The sequence below is a fragment of the Pristiophorus japonicus genome, chromosome 8 (genome assembly GCF_044704955.1).
Source record: "Pristiophorus japonicus isolate sPriJap1 chromosome 8, sPriJap1.hap1, whole genome shotgun sequence".
NCBI classification, from domain to species: Eukaryota; Metazoa; Chordata; class Chondrichthyes; family Pristiophoridae; genus Pristiophorus; species Pristiophorus japonicus.
The window spans coordinates 191,573,242-191,599,464 of NC_091984.1; the positions used below are offsets into that span (position 1 = coordinate 191,573,242).

A 26,223-nucleotide genomic window follows, 5' to 3' on the forward strand; every position below is an offset into this window, starting at 1 on the left:
TCCGGAATCGCAGCCTTCTAAGACAAGCATTTTCAGACAAGTTCAGGTAGGATTGCTTCTCCAAGTACCTTTGTTGGCTATATGATCTCTCATTTCGTCTCCCTCTACGTGTTACTCTGCCACCTCTTCGATTGATCCTTTCAGTAACCAGTGTGTGAGCAGTTGCAATTAAATGCAGGGAAAGCATAGGCCCCATATCGCTATCAATAATTACTTTCACTAATTTCAATAATCTCTGCACTCTATACTCTCTAATCACTGTAGTCTGTTCTCTCTGTACTCTCTAAGCTGTATACCAGTCAGTTTGATAGGCACCAACAATATCATTAAATAACTTCACTATGTAAAAGCTATTTACTAAATAATTCCAATATATGAGATCTATTTAGCATAAATAAGTTGATAATACCTATTTATATTCCCTGTCCCAAATTTCTGAGTACAATTTGTTTCAATTTTACTCTATAAATAACTCAGAACTAATTCTCCACCCTTCCTCAGAAGCTAAAAATGGCATCCGTAGTGCCCATTCCCTCTCTAAGGCCCTGAAAAAGCAACTATTTTTTAGCACTCTTTTGGGCCTTGCATCGGCCCAGCGAAGTGCATGCTAGGTGCCAAAACTTGGGATGGGCCTTTTGTGGGCGATCATTTGGGCGACCATCTCGGCGATCAAAGTGGAAACTTGGGGGCCTATTTTTCTGGCAATGTTTTGGGCCTGGTTTCCACTTTTTGCTCAAAATGGGCGATAGAGGTCCATTTTGGGCAATAGATGGGCCATAGATGGGCGATGTGAAGTGGAAAATCTAGCCCTATGTTTTTGTTGAATAGTAAGGTCTTGTCTTTGAGCCAAGCTGGCAGTTGGGCTACTGCCTGGGTTAGGAGGAAGATAATCAGCCAGTTTTCCACTCAATTCCATCCTGTAATCCCAGTGGAAAGTACACATGTATGGACACCGGGTGGTGACAGGATTGGGTTTTGTTGTGATATCCTCCATTGTCAAATAGCTTCCTTACACTGCCTCGGTTCTCGCGTGAAGATTGACCACTTAATTCAATAGCTGCCTTCAGGATATATAAAGTTCTGGTACGTTCAAACTTGAGGGTTGAATTTCCATGGGGACTCTCCTGATCGCCTAATTGGCGGAAGATTCATGGAACCCCGGGGAAACGGCATGAGTGCTGTTTACACTGTTTCTCCAGGAATTCTGTGAATCCTCTGCCAAAGTTATTGTGGATGATTGTGAAAAATGACAAATCCTTTAATCCAGCACCCTTCCTATGTCATCATATCACATTCTATCTCCTTGGTCCTGCGTGACCATGCAAATTGGCAAAATATGACTATAATCTGCATGAAGAGTTGAGCATGAAATGAGTGCCTTTATTGCATAGGATTACGTGAGATATACGGCACAGAAACAGGCCATTCGGCCCAACCAGTCCATGCCGGCGCTTATGCTCCTCTCGAGCCTCCTCCTGTCTTTCCTCATCTAAATCGATCAGCATAACCCTCTATTCCCTTCTCCCTCATATGCTATTACAAGCAAGTCAAAAAAGAGAACCTAAGCCTTACTACTCTTTCCTCTCATTCTCCGTCTTCCGGACATTTCTTTCTACTTCTGCTAGGTATGCCCTGAGAGTGGGTATCCTGTGAGGGGACTGGATGATCCTGTGCTACAAATAACTCATGGGACTGAGGTGGCCTTCCTCTCAGCCCTGGATGACAGCTGCTGCTGGCTGCATTTCTGCACCACCTACATGTCATTTTGAGTGGTGCTCTGAGGGAGCAGGCCAGATGCTTGGCATGTGCTGCTGTCCTGAGACATAGCCGCCTTATGTAGCTCACTTTGAGCCTTCATCGCTGCGCTGGGTGCTGGATCTGCAGATCCACTGATCAGAAGACTGGCTAGTGTAATCGCAGCTATCAGATGGTTAAAGCCCCGAGAGATAGCTACCTGTATCCTAGCCCTCAGGGTTAGAACGAAGGTATGAAGGGTGCTGTCTAATCAGTCCCTTACTGCTACCAGATGCCCAAGAAAGAAAAGATAGACTGGCCAGTCTGTTACCTTGCAGCTCCTCATCGGGTTATTGAACTTCTTCTGCTGCTGGTCTTTTCAACATCACCACAGGTAATTTTATATGAACAACCCTTTGACTATTTGATCTCGATTCTGTCACAACAAGCACAGTCAAAACGGTTATCATAGTCGAGACTAGTGGAATGGTTCCCTCCATGTAGCTGGTAAAAGGAAATTATAACCATGTATATAAGGAAAAAGTTTGTGGTTTTGCTACATTCCATGCACGGAGGAAGCTTCCACGCTTTGTTAGTAAACTCAGGGGCCGAAAGTCCCCTGTTGTGCGCCTCCCGTTAGCGCCTCTGGGGGGCTCCAGCAAAATTGTGCGGGAGTTAGCGGAGCCGCTGACATGGTAGCAACATGCCATGCTAGTAGCACCCCAGGTCGCCGCGCAACTGGCGATGACGTCATCATCGTGCGCGGCGACCCCTTAGCGCACTGTGGCGACCCCTTCCCGCCCCGAGGCGGGAACTGTCCAGTGCCTGGTGAGGCTGCCATGAGCAGTGTCGGCGCTCGCCTCGCAGGTCGCGAAGAGGACCGACATCCGCTCGCGGGACGGAAGTTAGAGAGGTGCGCTGCGCCAAGCGTAGCATGATAGCCCAGTGGAGGCCTTGAAATGGCCATGCAGAGTGCAGTTTAATGGAAGGGGAGGAGCGTTGAAACGCATCAGCCCTATGCGACAGTAGCACCCTGGATCCTGACCCAACAGGAACTGGTAAGTGCAATATTGCACTCCAGTTCCTGCGAGAGGCGGTAACTCGAATTTTGCGGCAGGTGCAGGACTTCCGCGGGGGCACAGGAAATCCCTCTATGACTGGGTTACCGCCCCCAAAAGGGGCTGGTGAATTTCACAGCCTCAATCTCAGCAGACCAGCGGAGCGATGAACAGAAAATGCTGTGGGGAAAATATTTACATGTTTGGAAGAGAAAAATGGGCGGGGTGTCAAACGGACTTCCGATTTGCTCTCATCTATTTTGCCCTATTGCCAAAGACCAATTTCACCCCCTTTTCAGCAACAACAACAACTTGTAGTTATATAGCGCCTTTAATGTAGTAAATCGTCCCAGGGCGCTTCACTGGAGAGTTATAAGGCAAAGTAAATATATTTGACACTGAGCCACATAAGAAGAAATTACGGCAGATGACCAAAAATCTTGGTCAAAGAGGTAGGTATTATGGAGCGTTCAAAGAAAGGTAGAGAAGCGGAGAGGAAGGGAATTCCTGAGCTTTGGGCCGAGGCAGCTGAAGGCACGGCGACTGATGGTTGAGCAGTTATAATCAAGAGGGCAGAATTTGAGGAGCGCAGATATCTCGGGGGAGGGAGAGAGGTGGGGAGTTGTGAGCCTGAAGGGTATTACAGAGATAGGGAGGGGCGAGGCCATGAAGGGATTTGTAAACATGTCATGTATGTACATGCTGTTTGTAGCCACCAGTTGGTGTCATTGTTGGAGGCCACTGAGCAGCACGCACATGGTGCTGCTCAGGTATAAAAGGCCAGCCATTTTGAGAGTCAGGCACTTTGGGCCGTAATAAAGCAGAACAAGGTTGTACCATGTTCAGTTAAACAATACTCAGTTTGTACCTTTAGTGCATACATAACATTTGGCGACGAGAATACAAGAACATTTGTTTGCAAAATGAGCACGATTGGATTTTTAGAGTGAATCGTGGAGGGAGAAGATTGGGCAGACTTTGTGAGCCGTTTGAACCAGTACTTCGTGGCCAACAAAATGAAGAGGGTCGATGATGCAGATCAGCGCCGGGCCGTGTTCCTCACTGTGTGTGGTTCAAAGATCTATGGTCTGATAAAGAATCGACTAGTGATCCAACAGAGAAAACGTACAGAGGAGTTGTGTACATTGGTACGGGAGCACCTCAAGCCAGATGACGGCATCATCATCTCGAGATACAGGTTTTATACACACATTCAATCGGAGGGTCAGAGCGCGGCTGAATTCATTGCTGACCTGAGACGTCTAGCGGGACTGTGCAAGTTCGGGACGGTGTTGGCAGACATGTTGCGGGACTTCTTTCTTATCGTTATCAACCACGAGGTGATCCTGCGCAAACTTCTGGCAGTGGAGGAGTTGGATTTAAGAAGGGCCATCCAGATCGTTCAATCATGTATGACGACGGACAGGAGTCTAAAGCAAATAGCGGTAAAGAAGCGAACCTTGGTAAGTATTGTAAATGCGATTGATTCGCTGTTCGGCAGAGCGGCACATGACAGGGCCTATCTGGCTGCGTTCGCGAAACCTGTGGCTGCCCAAAGTCTGCCAGTGGGAATGTATCTGACTTTTCCGTCTTGGTATTGTGGGGGAAATCATTGGCACCAGCAGTGCCGATCAATATAGTTGCAAAGGTTGTCTGAGAGTGAGGCATCACCAGCGCAAATATCCGCAGATGAGCAACGTGGAGGATGAGAGTCAGACTAGCGCGGATCCGGATATGCAATCCGAGATGCCAGAGGAGGAAATGTATGGACTGTACTCCTTCATAACCAAGAGTAAACCAATTTTGATTAATGTGGAGTTTAACGGGATACGGGTATCGATGGAACTGGACATGGGAGCGAGTCAATCGATCATGAACGAGAAGGCATTTAATAAGCTGTGGGATACTAAGACTGTGAGGCCCAGACTGAGCCCTGTTAACGCCAAGCTGCGCATGTACACCAAAGAACTGATAAAGGTGATTGGCCGTGCACAAATTAATGTCATATAATGGTGCGGTTCACGAGTTATGCTGTGGATTGTTCCAGGCAATGGCCCAATGCTGCTCGGCAGGAGCTGGTTGGAGAAAATCAGATGCGACTGGAACGACATAAAGGCATTGTCATCGGAGGAAGATACATGTGCCCAAGTATTGAGCAGGTACCGGCAATTTCACAGGAGCCAAGATGCAGATCCACGTGGACTCAGATGCAAGACCAGTCCATCATAAAGCTCGAGCAGTGCCGTATATGATGAGTGAGAAGGTCGAAATTGAACTGGACAGACTCCAGCGTGAAGGGATCGTATCACCGGTCGAATTTAATGAATGGGCCAGCCCCATTGTTCCTGTGCTGAAAAGTGATGGCACAGTCAGAATCTGTGGAGACTACAAGGCTACGATCAACAGGGTTTCGAAACAAGATCAGTACCCGTTACCGAAGGCTGATGACTTGATTGCGACATTAGCCGGAGGGAAGTTGTTCACAAAACTGGACTAGACATCAGCCTATGTGACACAGGAGTTGGTCGAGATGTCGAAGAGACTTACATGCAATTAACATGCACAAAGGACTGTTTATTTACCACAGGTGCCCTTTTGGAATTCGCTCGGCTGCAGCAATATTCCAGAGGAATATGGAAAGTCTACTGAAGTCCGTTCCCAGATCCGTCGTGTTCCAAGATGACATCCTGATCACCGGTCGTGACTCCAAGCAACATCTGAACAACCTGGAAGAGGTTCTACTGCATTTGGATAGAGTGGGACTCTGACTGAAACGCTCGAAGTGCGTCTTCATGGCACCGGAGGTCGAATTCCTCGGGAGGAAAATCGCCGTTGATGGCATCAGACCTACTGACGTGAAAAGCAAGGCCATCAAGAATACACCCAAGCTGCAGAATGTGACAGAGCTGCGTTCATTTCTGGGTCTACTCAACTACTTTGGTAACTTCCTACTAAATTGAGCATCTTACTAGAACCACTGCAAATGATATTGAGAAAAGATGACAACTGGGTGTGGGACGCATCGCAAGACAGAGCTTTCGAGAAAGCCACCAATATGCTTTGCTCAAACAAGCTGCTGGTACATTATGACCCATGTAAACGTTTAGTTTTGGCCTGTGACGCATCGTCATATGGGATTGGATGCGTACTCCAACAAGCCAATGAGTCGGGGAAACTTCAACCTGTCACGTATGCATCCAAAAGTTTGTCTAAAGCAGCATGGCAGAAAAAGAAGCTTTAGCGTGTGTGTACAATGTTAAAAAGATGCATCAATACCTGTTCGGTCTGAGGTTCGAATTAGAGACTAATCACAAGCCGCTCATTTCATTGTTTTCCGAGAGGAAAGGTATCAATACCAACGCTTCATCCCGCATCCAAAGGTGGGCGCTGACATTATCTGTCAGTGTTGTGCCAATGCTTTGAGCCGGTTGCCGTTGCCCACACCGGAGGTGAAAACGCCACAACCGGCAGATCTAATGTTAATCATGGATGCTGTTGAGAGTGAAGGAACCCCTGTCACAGCTCAACAAGTTAAGACCTGGACCAGCCAGGACCCGATTTTATCGGTGGTAAAGGTTGCATTCTCAAAGGGGATTGGTCTGCCCTACCTAAGCAAATGTGCGAGGAGGCTAAACCGTACATTCATCGCAAGGATGAACTGTCTATTCAAGCAGATTGCATATTGTGGGGCAACTGTGTTGTAATGCCCAAGAAAGGGAGAGAGTTCATGCATGAGTTACACAGCACACATCCTGGTATAGTGATGATGAAGGCCATCGCCAGGTCCCATGTATGGTGGCCAGGAATTGATTCTGAGCTGGAACACTTGCATGCAGCTCAGCAAAGCACCAGCGGAATCGCCACTGAGTCTGTGGTCGTGGCCATCCAAACCTTGGTCTAGGATCCATGTAGATTTTGCAGGTGCCTTCCTGGGCAAGATGTTTTTAGTGGTGGTGGACACTTATTCGAAGTGGATAGAACGCATAATCATGTCATCCAGCACGTCCATGGCAACCATAGAGAATCGCAATGTCATGTTGGCGACACATGGTCTGCCTGACATAGTGGTGAGCGACAATGGGTCATGCTTCACCAGTTAGGAGTTTCAGGAGTTTGTGAAACTTAATGGCATAAAACATGTAAGGTCAGCACCGTTCAAGACTGCGTCCAACGGGCAAGCTGAATGTGCAGTACAAATTATCAAGCAAAGCATGAGGAGAGTAACCCAAGGGTCACTGCAGACCCGCTTGTCCTGCACACTGCTGAGTTACAGGACAAGACCCCACACACTCACAGGGGTCTCGCCTGCTGAACTCATGATGAAAAGAGGTCTTAAGACCAAGCTACCTCTAGTACACCCGGATTTAAATAATCATGTTGAATACAGAACACAAAGTCAACAAGGGTACCATGATCACGCAACTGTGTCACGCGAGATTTCTGTTAATGATCCTGTATATGTGTTGAACTATGGTCAGGGTCCCAAATGGATCGCTGGTACGGTCATGGCCAAGGAGGGCAACAGAGTATTCGTTACTAAGCTCAAGAATGGACAAACTTGCAGGAAACACATGGATCAGACAAGCCAGAACAGTCGGACGAAGAAACCATCGACGACCAACCAACCTACCAGCAGTCTTCAGAGGACTCAAGGGTCATAAGAACATAAGAACATAAGAATTAGGAACAGGAGTAGGCCATCTAGCCCCTCGAGCCTGCTCCGCCATTCAATAAGATCATGGCTGATCTGGTCGTGGACTCAGCTCCACTTACCCGCCCGCTCCCCGTAACCCTTAATTCCCTTATTGCTTAAAAATCTATCTATCTTTGACTTGAAAACATTCAATGAGCCAGCCTCAACTGCTTCCTTGGGCAGAGAATTCCACAGATTCACAACCCTCTGGGAGAAGGAATTCTTTCTCAACTCGGTTTTAAATTGGCTCCTCCGTATTTTGAGGCTGTGCTCCCTAGTTCAAGTCTCCCCCACCAATGGAAACAACCTCTCTGCCTCTATCTTGTCTATCCCTTTCATGATTTTAAATGTTTCTATAAGATCACCCCTCATCCTTCTGAACTCCAAGGAGTAAAGACCCCGTCTACTCAATCTATCATCATAAGGTAACCCTCTCATTTCTGGAATCAGCCTAGTGAATCGTCTCTGTACCCCTTCCAAAGCTAGTATATCCTTCCTTAAGTAAGGTGACCAAAACTGCACGCAGTACTCCAGGTGCGGCCTTACCAATACCTTATACAGTTGCAGCAACACCTCCCTGCTTTTGTACTCCATCCCTTTCGCAATGAAGGCCAGCATTCCATTTGCCTTCCTGATTACCTGCTGCACCTGCAAACTAACCTTTTGGGATTCATGCACAAGGACCCCCAGGTCCCTCTGCACCACAGCATGTTGTAATTTCTCCCCATTCAAATAATATTCCCTTTTACTGTTTTTTTTCCCAAGGTGGATGACCTCACACTTTCCGACATTGTATTCCATCTGCCAAACCTTAGCCCATTCGCTTAACCTATCCAAATCTCCTTGCAGCCTCTCTGAGTCCTCTACACAACCCGCTTTCCCACTAATCTTAGTGTCATCTGCAAATTTTGTTGCACTACACTCTGTCCCCTCCTCTAGGTCATCTATGTATATTGTAAACAGTTGTGGTCCCAGCACTGATCCCTGTGGCACACCACTAACTACTGATTTCCAACCGGAAAAGGACCCATTTATCCCGACTCTCTGCTTTCTGTTCGCCAGCCAATTCTCTATCCATGCTAATACATTTCCTCTGACTCCGCGTACCTTTATCTTCTGCAATAACCTTTTGTGTGGCACCTTATCGAATGCCTTTTGGAAATCTAAATACACCACATCCATCGGTACACCTCTATCCACCATGCTTGTTATATCCTCAAAGAATTCCAGTAAGTTAGTTAAACATGATTTCCCTTTCATGAATCCATGCTGCGTCTGCCTGATTGCACTATTCCTATCCAGATGTCCCGCTATTTCTTCCTTAATGATAGTTTCAAGCATTTTCCCCACTACAGATGTTAAACTAACCGGCCTATAGTTACCTGCCTTTTGCCTGCCCCCTTTTTTAAACAGAGGCGTTACATTAGCTGCTCTCCAATCCGCTGGTACCTCCCCAGAGTCCAGAGAATTTTGGTAGATTATAACAAATGCATCTGCTATAACTTCCGCCATCTCTTTTAATACCCTGGGATGCATTTCATCAGGACCAGGGGACTTGTCTACCTTCAGTCCCATTAGTCTGTCCAGCACTACCTCCCGAGTGATAGTGATCATCTCAAGGTCCTCCCTTCCCACATTCCTATGACCAGCAATTTTTGGCATGGTTTTTGTGTCTTCCACTGTGAAGACGGAAGCAAAATAATTGTTTAAGGTCTCAGCCATTTCCACATTTCCCATTATTAAATCCCCCTTTTCATCTTCTAAGGGACCAATATTTACTTTAGTCACTCTTTTCCGTTTTATATATCTGTAAAAGCTTTTACTATCTGTTTTTATGTTTTGCGCAAGTTTACCTTCGTAATCTACCTTCCCTTTCTTTATTGCTTTTTTAGTCATTCTTTGCTGTTGCTTAAAATCTTCCCAATCCTCTAGTTTCCCACTAACCTTGGCCACCTTATACGCATTGGTCTTTGATTTGATACTTTCCTTTATTTCCTTGGTTATCCACGGCTGGTTATCTCTTCTCTTGCCGCCCTTCTTTTTCACTGGAATATATTTTTGTTGCGCATTATGAAAGAGCTCCTTAAAAGTCCTCCACTGTTCCTCAATTGTGCCACCGTTTAGTCCTTGTTTCCAGTCTACTTTAGCCAACTCTGCCCTCATCCCACTGTAGTCCCCTTTGTTTAAGCATAGTACGCTCGTTTCTGACACAACTTCCTCATCCTCAATCTGTATTACAAATTCAACCATATTGTGATCACTCATTCCGAGAGGATCTTTTACGAGGATATCGTTTATTTTTCCTGTCTCGTTACACAGACCAGATCCAAAATGGCTTGCTCCCTTGTAGGCTCTGTTACATACTGTTCTAAGAAACAATCCCGTATGCATTCTATGAATTCCTCCTCCAGGCTACCCCCTGCGATTTGATTTGACCAATCGATATGTAGGTTAAAATCCCCCATGACTACTGCCGTTCCTTTTTCACATGCCTCCATTATTCCCTTGATTATTGCCCGCCCCACCATGAAGTTATTATTTGGGGGCCTATAAACTACGCCGACCAGTGACTTTTTCCCCTTACGATCTCTAATCTCCACCCACAATGATTCAACATTTTGTTCATTGGAGCCAATATCATCCCTCACAACTGCCCTGATATCATCCCTTATTAACAGAGCTACCCCACCTCCCTTCCCTTCCTGCCTATCTTTCCGAATCGTCAGATACCCCTGTACGTTTAATTCCCAGTCCTGGCCACCTTGCAACCATGTCTCTGTAATGGCCACCAAATCATACCCATTTGTAATGATTTGTGCCGTCAACTCATTTACTTTATTTCTAATGCTGCGTGCATTTAGGTAGAGTGTTTTCATCCTAGTTTTTAAATCATGATTGAACCCGGAATTTCCATCAAGGATCTGTTCAATAAAAATGGACTTGCAATTTCTGACATGGCCACTGCTACCCCCAACAAGTCAGTCATCCAGCCATCAGCCACAACAGACACCGCACACTCACCCAAGGCTGGAATCAAACTGAGACGGTCAACCTGGGTGCTCAAAGCACCGGAACGTCTCAACCTGTGAAAGACGGTGATAAGATCTCAGAGGTAGGTATTGTCATGTATGTATATTCTGTTTGTAGCCACCAGATGGCGTCTTTGTTGGAGGCCACTGAGCAGCACGCACATGGTGCTGCTCAGATATAAAAGGCCAGCCATTTTGAGGTCAGGCACTTTAGGCCTAAAGAAAGCAGAGCCAAGGTTGTACCTTGCTTAGCTAAACAGTACTCAGTTTGAACCTTTGTTGCATAGACAGATAAGAATGGAACCAGGCGAGTGCAGTCCCACCAGCTGGATAATGGTGGAGAGTTGTTGCGAGGATGGAGTGGTCAACCGTGTCAAAGGCCGCAGACAGGTCAAGAAGGATGAGGAGGGATGTAATTTGTGACTTTGATGAGAGCCGCTTCGGTACTGTAGTAAGGGTGGAAACCATGTTGAAGGGATTCAAACATAGAGTTCCGGGAAAGATGGGCATGGATTTGGGAGGTGACAACTCATTCAAGGACTTTTGCGAGGAAAGGGAGGTTGGAGATGTCGCTGTAGCTTGCAAGCACAGTGGGTTTTTCCTTTAACTTTTCACGCAGAGGTAAATATAAATCCCAAAATGTCTTATTACAGATATGCAATCTGATTTACCATATTGAGTATAGAGCAGGAATTGTTTAGAATTGCTGTCTCAAGCTTAAAAAAAATTAGATACACTTTACACTTGAGCATGTACAATAGATGTCACTTAATTGCAAAGTTAAGATCCAATATACTTGTGAACATTCCCAGAAATGTTTTATTAATTGAAATACACTTGTTCCATCAAATGATGATTGACGACACTGCCATACATGAATAAACTTGGTAATATTTGCATAGTCATTATCAGAACCATTGTAGAGTCAGGCTGCATTAATTATTGATTTTTTTGAGCAGTTAAGTAGAGAAATTAATCTTTTAATGAAGAAACTCCTTCAGTTATTCCCGATTCCTATCCAATTCCCTCCTTCGGTCATTGCTATGGTCAATGGCTCTCATTTAATGCTATAATTAGAACATTCTAGAATGGGCGCTCTAAAGACACAGTCAATATCTTTACTGTTTTCACTGCAAGTAAATAAGTTATAGTTATTAAATTATAATCTAAAAACCCATTTTATTTTTTACAGGCAAGCAAAAACAAAATAAAAACAAAAATGGGAGAATGTTAATGTGAAACCTTTTATGATTTCCATAGTTTTTAAGAGATACACATGCACATTCAGGGAAAGAGAGAAAGAGAGAGAGAAACATCACATTGAAGTTGGTATGTCTCCTTTAGAATATTTAGAATTATGAAAGGTTGAACAAAAACCTGTCCGGAATCAAACTCAAGAGTTTGGTGCTCAACAAACCTGACATTTCAGGAAAACAAACAGGACAGGAAAAGTAATTGAGAAATACAGGGAACCGCAGAAGAAAATGTGCAGAGTAAGTCTGCTCACGTATGTTGTTCATTTTTCTGAAGCCATTTCTTTTCTGGATTAGTGTAACATTGCAATTTAATTTCCCGACCGGACACATAAACAAACTTTGTCGACAACTTCGGGTTTTCCAACCTTCAATTCAAATCAACGGAGTATAGTGGGGAACCGCTTGTGCGAGCTGCTGTGACATCAGCAGACTTTCTAAGCAGCCAAACAAAACACAGAATTCTCACAGACAGAGAACAAGGAAGTGAGTAAGCTCTTAAAATTCAAAATTTTTGAAAATGTTAAAGTGAGCAAATCAAAGATTGGGGCTCTCATATGGGGAAAAGGCAAATCTGTAATTAAGATGGACAAACTTTTTTAACATTTTTTAAAAATTTGTTGAAAAGTTTCTTAAAAATTTTAATTTTTATTAAAATGGACAAATTTCACACTGTACAAATTTAAAATTAGTTTTCCAGGCCCTTAGCATATATTTGCATTAATAACACTGTTAAAACCCAGTTACATCTCATTCCATTGGGCTTAACATTTAGGGCCCAAGTTTCCACACGATAAAAAATGGTGCCGGAAAAGAAAATCTCGCGATTCTGGAGCGTTCTGCAGCTCCTTGTCTGCCTGGCACGGCGCTAAGGGGGGCGGAGCCTACACTCGTGCCGATTTTGTAAGTGGGAGGGGGCGAGTACTATTTAAATTAGTTTTTTTCCTGCCGGCGTTCGCGCAGTGTGAAGGAAACATTGGCACTCGGCCATTTTTGTAGTTCTTTGTAGCTGTTTAGTTTTTGAACATTTTTTAATAAAAGCACATTGCCATCAGCACATCAGCACTGAGAAGGCTGCAGGAAGCCTCAGAAAGTTGAGGCAGCCGTTTCCCGACAACCTCCCCCTTTTGCCGTCGGGAAATGGCTCCTCAATTTCTGAGGCTTCCTGCAGCCTTCTGTCTCCTTTCCTCCCTCCCTCCTGCCGTCTGGAATGGCTTCCTCCCCCACCCCCCTCTCCCGCTGCGTTCGGTCGGTCGGGCCCGCACTCCCCCTCTCCCCCACCCGGAACGGCTCCCCCCCCCCTGCGTTCGGTCGGTCGGGCCCGCACTCTCCCCCTCCCCCCGCTCGCCCGCCCGGAACGGCTCCCCTCCCCTCCCCCTGCGTTCGGTCGCTCGCCCGCTGTCTGGAACGGCTTCCCCCCCCTGCGTTCGGTCGGTCGGGTCCCTCCCCGCCGTCTGGAACGGCTCCCCCCCCCCTGCGTTCGGTCGGTCGGGTCCCTCCCCGCCGTCTGGAACGGCTCCCCCCCCCCTGCGTTCGGTCGGTCGGGCCCGCACTCTCCCCCTCCCCCCCGCTCGCCCGCCCGGAACGGCTCCCCTCCCCCCCCCCCTGCGTTCGGTCGCTCGCCCGCTGTCCGGAACGGCTTCCTCCCCCCCCACGTTCGGTCGGCGGTCAGTTCCCTCCCTCCCTCCCTCCCACCGTCTGGAACGGCTTCCTTCCCCCCCCCCGGGTTCGGGAACGGCTGCCTCGTTTTGTGAGGCTTCCTGCAGCATTCTCCCTGGCTGAAGCACTTTCACACAGGTAGGAAGATGGTTTATTTAATCTTTTCTTTGCTTATAAATGTTTATTCAGGTTGGATTTATTTGTATAATATTTGTATAAGTATAAATAAGGATTTATTATAGAATTTAATGACTTCCCTTCCCCCCCCCCCCCCCCCCACCTCGTTCTGGACGCCTAATTTGTAACCTGCGCCTGATTTTTTAATGTGTAGAACAGGTTTTTTCAGTTCTACAAAAATCTTCACTTGCTCCATTCTACTTTAGTTTGGAGTACGTTTTCACTGTGGAAACTTTCAAATCAGGCGTCAGTGGCCGGACACGCCCCCTTTTGAAGAAAAAATTCTGTTCCAAAGTAGAACTGTTCTACCTGACTAGAACTGCAGAAAAAAAAATGTGGAGAATTGCGATTTCTAAGATAGTCCGTTCTCCACCAGTTGCTCCTAAAAATCAGGCGCAAATCGTGTGGAAACTTGGGCCCTTAGTGTGGAATTTAACAGCATACTTGCTGCAGAAGGGCCAAAGTTTTCGTCAGTTTCCCTGATTACACTGATTGTCGGCTCCGTTGGGGGGGAGCACAGCGGAGCTTGTTTTGGAGTTGTCAATGACGGACCTCAACTTCAGGATTTCTGCATGTGCCTGCCCTGCGCATGTGCCAATTCTCGAAGCTGCGGTCAGTTTCAATGGCGGAATGACGGTGAGCATGGACAGTTTGCCGACATGCTAACCGCAAATTCCGGGCCATTATATTTCTAAACAAATGTAGACAATCGTTAATTGTCTCTTAACCTGTTAGAATTTTATTTTGTGGCAATTACCAAACTCAGGAGGTATGTGCTTGCACATGTGACATGAGGGGAGATTCTGTGATACTGCATTTGCAGTGGCGGGCTGCACTCCCAGGGAAAGAGAGAATTGGAGTTAGAACGTTCTATCACTATCTCTGAACTATACTCCCCGAGAGCTTGGTTCCCATTGGGTGGGGGGGGGTGGCGGGGGGAAGGGGGGGTGTTGAAATAAACCCTATGATTCAAATCAGAAGAAAAATGACATGCTGCAGGACTGAAATATATATTTTTTAAATTTTGGAACTACACAGAGAAAGATTCCTGGTGGAGGTCCTTTATTTGAACCATGTGAAGGGTTCCACCACAATGTTAATCTGCTGTGCATATCTATCATTTTCGGTTTCTAACTCAAATAAAACACGTTAGGGCTGATTTTCCACGTAAACGCTGCCAGGTGGGGCGACTGACGCCACCAGGAAATCGTGGGGAAGGTGGGGGGCAGCATGACAACACCCTGCTCTCAATTCTCCATCTGTAATGGCTCCCCACCAGCAGAGCAAACTCGGAAAAAGGACCCCGTAACTTTCAACACATTGCAGCTGAATGTACGGAACGCGGAAGGGTTGTACCTGGCAGGTTGAATTGTTTCTGCTGTCGGGTGCACTGCGGCGATGGATGAAGGGGTGAAGGAGGAGTCGCACTGGGAGGTAGAGGCGGCGCTGGAGAGGATGGTGTTGAAGACGTAGTTGATGAAGGATTACTGCTGGAATCCGGCTGGTAGGGAACGGGTATGTGATCCTGTGGATGAAGAAAGAAGAAAGAGCTTGCATTTATATAAGGCTGCAAGTAGTGACACCACAAGTCCCGGCCAGAATGGACATGATTGGGTAATTCTCCAGTCAATCACGCCTGGAGACCGCACTGCTGTAAGTGACTGGGATTCATTTTGCGCGTATAATTTGTAGTCTGTAACTATCCTCCACTCACTGCATTTTGCTGGAGAAATAATCCTACTGTACTCAGGTGAATCTATTTGCTGTAGTTTCACTCATCAGTTCAGAGACTCTGTAAATTAAAACCACAAGACCCCCCATCCCCCGCCCCCCTCCCGCCTTCAACTCATTGAATTTCTGTGGTGTCAATAGTTACTCCATTTATATAAAGAAAGAATTGCATTTATATAGCACCTTTCATAACCTCAGGACATGCCACAGCGCTTCACAGCCAATGAAGTAAGTGTAGGCATTGTTGTAATGTAGGGAAACGCAACATCCAATTTACACACAGCAAGCTCTCACAAACAGGAATGTGATGATGACCAGATAATCTGTTTTAGTGACATTGGTTAAAGGATAAATATTGGCAGGACACCAGTAAGAACTCCCATGCTCTTCTTTCACTAGTGTTGTGGGATCTTTTACGTCCACCTGAGCATTGTTCCCTGTAAGATGCGTTAATGCGTGATCCCGTTAAATTTCTGCACATGCGCGATATTTACAATGTAAAAGCCAGTGAGCGGCCTGCATGGGACCTTTGAGATTACTGTGTGGTCGCTTGCATGCCTTAGTGGGACCAGTGCACCCAAGAGGGCAGATGGGTGCCTCGGTTTAACATCTCTTCCGAAAGACAGATCCAACGCCTTTCACGGCCTCAGGACATCCCAATGTGCTTCACCGCCAATGAAGAATGTTTTGTAAAAAGTTAAAACGTCAATAATTATTCTTTGAAAACATTTATTTGCTGGTGCACTAGGCAGGGTGTGTTATTTTGAGGAACATCTAGTTATTAAAGACAATGGTGCAGACTTTCCTCTTTCTAAGCTTGGGGTTATTATATTGCCTAGGTACAGAGAACACAGGGAAACTGTGCGGGAGGTGCACGTGCCTGTAAGAGAGACTCCAGACTTTCCATCCATTTCAATGAATGAATTTGAAAATCAGCCAGACTCCCTGAGCTGTGTGTGCTCCGCCCCACTTGATTTTCCTGCAGTGGCCACACCCAGACAATCCAATAGGTGCAGGAACAGGATAATCCGTTTCCAATATTTTTCTCAATTACAGAAGCAATTGCCATTGTTCTCATTCATTTTTGAATTAATTTATTAAAGTAAACTAAAGTGTAGTACCTCTCTGCCTTGCTTCATCATGAAGATAGGATAATCGGATTCCCGAGCTGAAATTTTTGTTGGTAGATCATCCAGCCAAATGAGTAAGAGACTTTGAGAGATTCTTTATTTTGCAGCACAGCTAACAATCCAAAGTAAATTTCAAGCACACGGTTGACATTGCCAGAGTTCAGATGGCCTCGCCTATTGAACTAATAGGGTGCTTGGGTGAGTTCCATCGCGACCGAGAGACTTTCAGAGTGTATGTATGTGGAGCAGCTAGAAATGTTTTTCACCGCAAATAGTATCGTCGAACTCCCCGATGATAAAAACCGTGACTGGATGGTGTTAGAAAGAAAATGAACTATTTTCTTGACTGCAGCAGGCCCCGAGGTATATGAAACCCTGAAAAATATGCTTGTTGTCGTCAAGCCGAAGAACACGTCATTGATGGAGATTGAACAGCACTACAGTCCTGAGCCCCTGGAAATTGCTGAAAGTTATTGTTTTGGAATAGGAGATCAATTAACTGACGAGAGTATCACTGAGTACATTGTGGCTTTTAAAAAACTATCCATTCACTGTCATTTTGGAAACTTTCAGGATTGAGCATTGCGTGAGCACTTTGTTTGTGGGATGAAAATTGAAGCATTCCGAAGGAAGTTGCTGACAACCCCGAACTTGACTTTGATTTAGCTTGTCAGACTGCTATGTTGATGGATATGGCCGACCAATACTCTCGAGAATTTCGAGTCATTTACAGTCGTCAGCCAACCAAGGTGAATCGCCTGCAGGTTAAAAGTAAAAGGCAGTTAGGCCCCAAAGCCTCAGCAACTGGCCAAGGTAACAGCGCATTGAAGTCATGCTATTGGTGACTGGTACAACACATTGCTCAAAGTTGTCCATATGTGAAGGTAGAGTGTTTCTTCTGCAAGAAAACAGGGCATTTTGCGAAGGTGTGGCGACTGAAGAATAAATCGTTGTTCAATGCTCGAAGTAGAAATCGCCAACATTGAAGAGAAGCAACAGGACGAGAAAGTTTTGGAGATACACGTCATCAGGAACACGAGAGTATCTAACAACGATTCACGATGTATGGTCATCCAAGTAGACCCTCCAGGAACCAGGATACCCATGGAAATCGACACTCGTGAGTATAGGACCAGAATCGCTATATCACGACAAGTTGAGTGATTTTCCACTGGAAAAGTCGAAGATAGAGCTGTGAGAAGAGCAAATTCATGTTGTAGGACGTATCACCGTACCAGTGAAATACAAGAATCAGTTTCAGAGCTTGTCTCTCTTATTAGTGCAGGAGACAAGTCTGCCTTGATAGGTAGAAATTGGTTGGGATCACTGAAGCTGGATTGGAATGAGATTTTTCATGTTGAAACGAGATTTGTATTGAAGGATGATGTCATCAAACAGTATCTGAAGGTGTTCCGCGAAACAGGCAGTCCGATTCAAGACTTCAAGGCGAGTGTCAGAGTACAGAAGGATGCTAGACCAGTTCACTGCAAGCCACATCCCGTACCATACGCATTCAAAGAGAAAGTTGAGCAAGAACTCAAAAGACTAGAAACTGAGAACATTATCTCGAAGGTAGATCTAAGTAATTGGGCTACATTGTTGTTGTACCGAAGTCAGATGGTAAGGCTGATGCTATGTTTAGGTTGCCATCCCCATCACAAGTTACACCCAATTGGGAAAAAATGTTCTATTTTTCATACATTGATGAACTGACAATCACAGCTGAAGAGATTGGTAGAGCAATCAAATGTGACCCAGTTATGTCAAAGGTGTATGATTACATAGCAAATGGCAGGCCAAACCAGGTATCAGAGAATGAGATTCATAGGAATAAATTATCAGAGGATAAAGATTGAATCATGTGGGTGCAAGAGTAGTTATTTCAAATAAGTTCAGGTCCAAATTATTACGGGATCTTCATGACCAGCACCTGGGAATGCGCTTAACCAAGAGTTTTGCACACAGTTACTTATGGTGGCCAGGTCTAGATAAAGATTTAGGGCTAGACTTTTGCCTTCATTTTCGGCGGTTTTCTCGGCGGTACAGCTGTGTTTTAGATGAAAACCGCTCGGCGGAAGTTTCCTCTTTATTTTTTAAAGAGTTCCGCCCACATTTTGAAAAGACCGGCAGGTAGAAACCACCCACGTGCATCTGTGTGCATCGCCGAGAAAACCTCCAGGATCTAAGTTTTGCCTCAGTTGAGGACCCAAGCCATGAACTCATTGAATGGCGGTGCAGGCTCGAAGGGCCGAATGGCCTACTCCTGCACCTATTTTCTATGTTTCTATATACAAACCGCTGAGCAAACCACCCACAAAAAGCTGCTGGAACAAGGCAGTAGGTGAGTACCCTGCAAAGAAAGGTAAGTTAAAGATTTTTAAAAATTATTTTTAAAATTCTAAAACGGCGATTATGTTAAAAAGTGTCTTGAGAATGTTTTGTAACTGTTTATTTTTTGTTTAACTGAAAAAATACTTTTTGAGTTTTCCCCCCTGCCTAGGCCCAACCGCAGCCTCGGACTAAATTTTAGTACTTACCATCCATTCCGGTAAAAAACGGCCATTTCACCTAGTTTCGCCTTTAACCACTGAGAAACTGTCGAGAATATTGGTGCAAGATCCATTTTCTCGTCGGGCGATATTCTTTACCTTAATTATGGAAAGTTTCGCCAGCATTAGTTGCAGAATGTTAGTGGTTTTTCTGGGCAGCAAGCAGGCATTGAGGAGCTTTAGGGAAAGTCTAGCCCATAGAGTACATCATTAGACAGTGTACAACATGTCAATCGGTAAGCAAGAAACCACCATCAGTACCATTACACCCATGGAAACGGCCTCCCAGGGTGTGGCAAAGGTTACATTTAGATTTTGCTGAGCTAAAAGGACAACAATTGTTCAGTGTGATTGATAGCCATTCAAAGTGGGATGAGGTGTTTCTGATGCAGAAAATAGCAACAAGTAAAACACTAAGCAATTTGCAAAGATTGTTTCCTTCATATGGCCTCCAGAAGAAATTGTGTCTGATAATGGGCCACAATTTTGTTCAGAAGAATTTGCACAGTTCACAGTCCCACAGCAGAAATGGTGTGAAACATACCAAGGTTCCATCGTAACAATCTGTTTCAAATGGTGCAGCACACGCACAGTACAAATTGAAAAATGTGCCCTCATCAAACAAATGTTGGATTCAAATCCAAAAAAACGGCAGTTGTCGTTGGACCACAAACTAGCAAATTCCAGCAGAGTTGTTTCTCAAACGACAGCCACGAACCAGGTTCTCGTTGTTAAAACCAAACTTGGCACAGTCCGTAGAAGAGAAACAATTAAGACAGAAAGATAATCATGATAGAGATAGAGTAAGAGAGAGAAGTGTGAAATTGAATCAGAAGGTTAGAGTGAAGAACCATCACCATAAATGGTTAAAGTGGTTACCAGGAAGAATAGTGAAGATATGTGGTCCTCGCACATATTTGGTCAAGATGTTTCATCATGGAAAGGTTAGATTTCTTCACATTGATCATATTTTACCTACAGATGTGGAAGGAGTTGAACGTTGGAATGATTTGATTCTTTCTGATGACTCAGATAGTCTCGTTACAAGTAGAGTACCAGTAGTAAACCCAACATCAGATGTACTAGAAACAAGTCCAAGAGAATTTCAGAATTTAAGTCTGAGTCAGGCAGACAAACAATCTGAAGTTGTAGAGAGTTCAAATGTAGATCAAGGGCATCCCTTGGAGAAAAATTCTTCTCAGGTTCAGCCTAGAATGAGTCTAAGTTCGACACCAAGTTTGGAACGGTCTGTTCAAGAGTAAAGGTATCCTCTTCAAAATTACTGTCCTTCTAGCTCAGCAAAATCGATATGTAGCCTTTGCCAGTGGTTAAGTGGTTAAGTTTGATTTGTAAATATGGAAAATAAATCCATATCTTTTGTTGTGTATAACCATGCAAGTTAGGTATAATGATTATTTTGTTATGATTACTTCTTCATTAAGGAGGGAGAAGTGTAATATAGAGCTCCCCCAAGTGGACTACTGCTCCACCCAGTAGACTACTGTGGTAATGCAACTATTGATGAATACAATAAAAGGATAATGTGACAAAGTCACATGACAAGTTCCTGTAGCGCCATCTTGTGTATGTGTGTGTTTGTGATGCCGTAAAGAATATATTACACTTCATCGCTCTCTGCTTTCAGAAACATCCATAAAATCTTTGGGCATTTTCTTTAATTCTCTCCTAGTCCTGCTTGGGTCCACATTGGATCTGTGATATGCCTCAGGAGGTTTTGCTACGTTAAAGGTGCAATATAAAAGGTGCAATATAAATGTAAGTTGTTGTTCCATTTCAAATACATCCTTGTAGCTTGATGACTTCCAGCTCAGTCTACAAACTCCTAATTAAAACAGTAAGTTATAGTTCTGATTTTTTTTAAGAAAACAAGCTATTGTTGAAAAATATTAGCTATCTTTTTGGGAAGGTGACTGTTCTGGACTGTAACCCCCCAGTCAATAGCCAAGCTAATTTTTAAGTGTTACAATTTTTGAAATAAAGATCTGGGACAAGTTCCGCTAGTAATATCCGCACAAGCTGGATGAAATTCGCTGAACCAATGCTAAATATCGAGGAATTTTAAATGTAAGTGAGTTGCGCTGGAAACCACTTGTGCTCGTGTTTTCCATAATCTTTTACCAAACTGTCCACCCCCAGCTCAAAAGTGCAAGATTCCACCAAATGCACTGGTTAGGAAAGGCTCTTCAAAAGTTTCTTTAGGCACAAGGCACCAGTAGGCACGTTTTCAAAGTTTTTTCACATCAAAAAATATTTAATTTACTAAGAAGTTGACTAGTGTGCACCAACAAAACTATTAAATGGTTCAGTATAGTATTTTAAAATCATGTTCAGTTATTTTAATTCAGGTTACTCACAGGAGATGGACTGGACACCCTAATTAAAAATGCTTATTCTTGCTGATAAACATGTATTAATAAAACTGTACCAGGTTACCACTATTGCATACATCAAGGAATACATTTTAATGGAAAGTTCTATTACGCTTTCCACTTGTGCTGGTTCATGGAAGATTTTACGTTTGTGATTCTGCAAATGCATTTTAGCAGAATCTTGAACTTTATAACCTAACCAGTGCAATTTCCTGATTGTGGCCAAAGCAGAAACTCTACCCCATACAATTTCTTCTCAGTTTGCATTTGTTGTGTTATTGCAGCACCTTCAATGGTGGGTAACTCAAACTGTGCCTATAATGAATTGCTCTTCCTGACAGTATACTGGGCAAGTTTTTACAAGGATCCATGTTTGGCAGCAAGCAGGCCACTTCCATATATGTTACATTGCTCAAAGGTGAATATTCAATTATCAAGGATAGACTCTTTGATTAGATCCCTTATCCTATCACCAAACAGCACAAGGGAGGCTAGAAGATTAAAGGCTATGGAATTAGGGGGAATGTAGCAATTAAACACTGGTTTGAAGGATGGACATACATAATAGGAGTTAATGTGGTTTGGCAGAATGGTTGGAAGAGAGTAGCAGAATTCCGCAGGGTTCAGTTCTGGGACCACTTCTGTTCACTGTGTATATCAATAAAATAGATAAAGGGCTTGAGGGAGTGCTGTTCAAATTTGCAGATGATACTAAAATAGGAGGTATAGTAATACATTCCGAGGACTAAACAACACTACAAGGGGATACTGATAAGAAGGAATGGGTAAAACAGTGTTAATGGAATTCAATACCAGTAAATGGGAGGTGATAAATTTTGTCTAAAAAAAAGTAAATTATATTTCGAATGAGGGATAGCTGCATGATGTGGAGGAATCTGGGGATCAGATTCATGAGACATTAAAAGCAGCACATCAAGTGGGTAAGGCAATAAAATAATCTAATGGAAAACTAGGGTTTATGGCAATAGGTACAACGAGCCAAAGGTGGGCAGAGGAAATGTTACAAGGACACCCTCAAAGCCTCCCTGATAAAGTGCACCATCCCCACCGACAACTGGGAGTCCCTGGCCAAAGACCGCCCTAAGTGGAGGAAGAGCATCCGGGAGGGCACTGAGCACCTCGAGTCTCATCGGCAAGAGCATGCAAAAATCAAGCACAGACAGCGGAAAGAGCATGTGGCAAATCTGTCCCACCCTTCCTTACCCTCAACGACTACCTGTCCCACCTGTGACAGGGGCTGTGGCTCTCGTATTGGACTGTTCAGCCACCTAAGTACTCATTTTAAGAGTGGAAGCAAGTCTTCCTCGATTCCGAGGGACTGACTATGATGATGATAAAAGTTGAGATGCAATGGTGAAACCTCAGTTGGAGTACTATGAGCTGTATGGGCTTCACACTACAGGAAGGATGTTGAGGCAATAGAGAGGGTACACCTCAAATTCACTCCGATTCTGCCTGGTATGAGGAAATAGAAAAATGAAGAAAAACTTAAAAAATTAGGGCTATTTTCATTAGAGCAAAAAATATTATGGTGTAATTTGATAGATGTGTTTAAAATTATGAAAGGATGGGACTGAATATACTGTTGCAAGTGGTTGAGGAAGGGTGGGGTTGTGGGGGGGGGGAGGCGTCTAGAACACTGGGACACAAATATAAGATTAAATTAAAGAGATTTAGGACAGAGAGCAGAGGAAACATTTTTAAACAGAGGGTTGTGAGGTTGTAGAATACACTATCAGACTCAGCGATTGAAGCAGAGACCTTGTCAACATTTAAGAATAGGTTAGATCAGTAGTTGAAGGAAAGGGGAATAAAGGGATATGGAAACACAGCAGGCATGTGGGATTAGGACTATCACTCATGTGGATGATAACCACCAACATGGACTGGTTAAACCCAACAGCCTGCTTCTGTATAATTAATTTAGATGTATGTATTGTATAGGGTTAATCACATAGGATCAATTATGATATTCCGACATTTACAGTGTGTTTCTGCTTCATGCTTCGTGGAATGTTGTTGATGCAGAGAGAGAGAAACCTTGATGCGCACACCATCTTGTTTATTGGACGGTCGGCGCCTCGAGGTCTCATGCTTTGTGGAAGAACAGCTGGGGCCTTACTGATTAGGAGTTGGCCATAAGCCACATGCACCCATGTTTATTCAATAGTATAAAGGAACGGAACTGTTCAGTAGCTCTTTGAACTTCACCTTGGACCGTGATTCGCGAGCGGTGCTGGGACCCCCAAGGCTCCTGACCAGCCGTCGTTGCGGAGTTCCTGATGAGCCGAAGACTGTGAGCTTTGTTGCATTTTATCATACTTCTCTTTTCTTCGTAAACTGTATTGTGTTTCTTTTCTCTCAGTAAACGGTGTTTTATCTTTACTTCATTTGTCTTGTCTCTTATTTAACATTCATCCAGATCCTGAACCTGGATCTATTATTATCGATCCAAAACATTTTGCCGTCACGAATAGGAGCTGTTAAAATGTTTAAGAGAAAAGACGAGATGCAGCCTCCTCCTGCAGGAGAGAAGTATAGAATACCAGGGTGGAGCACGAGGGATGAGGGTTTTGGCTCTCTTGCCAATGTGCTAGCCCGGTTTGGACCCCCGCAACATTGGGATACGCAGTTATTGGAACAGAACAAAGATAGAGCCGTACCCCACGCGGTACTGTCTCTCCTGGAGGAAGCGGACTTCCCACAGGAGAAAAATAGTCCCCCACAAATGGGATGGATTTTGTTGACAGCATTAAGGGCGATGTGTAAACAACTTAAGGAAAGTGAGGCAGAAAACCTACAGTTAAAAACAGCTGTTAAGGTTTTGGAAAGTTAAAACTCGACTCTGACTGAAGCAGTCCGCACTGCACAAGAACGGGCGGACAAAGTCAATGAACAATCAGAAACTTTAATATGCCGTCTGGCGACAGTACAAAATAAAAAGAAAGCCAGACGATGGAAATTACAGATGGATTTGAAATATATTCTTGGTACTGCACTGAGTTGCTGCTGCATGTGGTATGGACTTGCTCAATTAGATCCCAGTGAGTGTTTAAAAGCCAATGCAAAATCATGTGGGGAATGTATACAAGCTGGAAAAAATTGTGGGTGGTGCACCAAAAATATCTGGTACTCCTCTGACTCAGAATATGAGTGGACAGATGGAGAGGGGGGGGAATGGGAGAAAACTAAAGACCCTCCCCCATACGCTCCGAGCATGGAAGCTAGACCCCTTATGACAAATAAGACGAAACAGCAAGATGGGGAACAGCCGATAACCAGTTGCGCAACATGGCAACACAGGGAGGATTATATCACCAACCATATGGGGGGCCAGATCAGGAGCTCTTTACAGCAGGAATGCGGAGCAGGCTGATGAAGAGTGGCCCTCCTATGATGAGGGGTGCGCTACTCGTATTATTGGGACCAGCCCAAGGGCAGCGGGTGGGGCACGCTTGCCTATTGTTAGGACAGTTAGAAGATGTAGAAGATAGTGTGCGAGAGTCGAGGACGGCTAATGTAGAGGGGGATCGGGACCAGCAACAAGGTTCGACCTCTGGGAAAGGTACAGGGTCAGGAAAGACAAAAAAAAGAATTACGCGGAGGGACATGTTCGCGGCTGTACTGAAGGCAGGGGTCCCCAAGGAAAAAATTGATGGAATCCCAACAGGAGCGATGTATTCTATGTGGAAGCAACACTGCGTCACGGGAACAGGGAAGGGTGAAAAGAGGGAGGTCAGGGAGACTAAGTCGGATAGCGATAAGTCTGCGGATGCGGAGAAACCAACCTCCCGCTAGCCAATGCACCAATGTAGAAGAGCTGTGGAAGGCTAGTAATCCCCTCGACTAGGGGTGTGGCCGGGATCCGGGAGTACTCCCCATTAGAACCACATCAACCCAAGCTCCTGAGGACCTGAGGCCACACATTTCGATTACGATACATTGGCGGGGGGGGGGAACATACAAAGAGATGTTGCTTTACTAGACACAGGGGCAGAAGTTCCTATTGTCCATGGAAATCCCAGGAAACACACAGGGACCCGTGTGATGATTAATGGGTTCGGAGGGGCAGAAACGCCCGCTGTCCGAACAACTATCAGAATGGCGTTGGGAAATGGGCCTCCGCGCTGGGTAACGGTCTTAATATCGGCAGTAAAGGAACATATTATTGGGATGGACCTTTTAAAGGGAACCACACACAACACCTCGTGCAGGTGATTCTCATTCGGGATACGGGCGATCACTGTGATTGCAGGGGAAGCAAAGTGGGAACCAGTGGTAATACCACGGCCATTGCGTATAGTGACTATGAAACAGTACCGAATACCTGGAGGACACAAAGAAATAGGGGAAACCATACAAGGGCTCTTGGAGGCGGGTATCATTAGACATGCGGTGTCCCCCTACAATAGCCCTGCTTGGCCTGTGCAGAAACCCGACAAAAGTTGGAGGGTGACTGTGGACTACCGACAACTGAACAAATTTGCCCCTCCCCTGGCGACTGCTGTCCCAGATGTAGTAACTATAACAGAGCAGCTGGCTGAAGAAGGTGTGGAGTGGTATGCAGTAATCGACCTGGCCAATGCCTTTTTCTCCATTCCAATAGCAGAAGAATCCCAGGACCAGTTTGCATTCACTTGGGAAGGGAGGCAATACACGTTTAAACGCCTACCTCAAGGTTACCCACATAGCCCTACCCTATGCCACGGATTGGTGGCCCGGGACCTGCACATGTGTACGTTGGCTCCTAATGTCTCACTGCCACACTACATCAATGATGTACTAATAAGGGGTCCCAC

At 44.9% G+C, this 26,223-nt stretch overlaps 1 protein-coding gene across 1 annotated transcript in view; it reads right to left on the minus strand.

Annotated features, from left to right (window-relative positions):
* ksr2 (kinase suppressor of ras 2) overlaps positions 1 to 26,223 on the minus strand; it is a 587,663-nt gene that overhangs the window by 185,158 nt on the left and 376,282 nt on the right. The window contains exon 10 of the mRNA XM_070887700.1: positions 14,960 to 15,128. Coding sequence (XP_070743801.1) covers positions 14,960 to 15,128 — 169 coding nt within the window. The remainder of the gene's footprint in view (positions 1 to 14,959; positions 15,129 to 26,223) is intronic.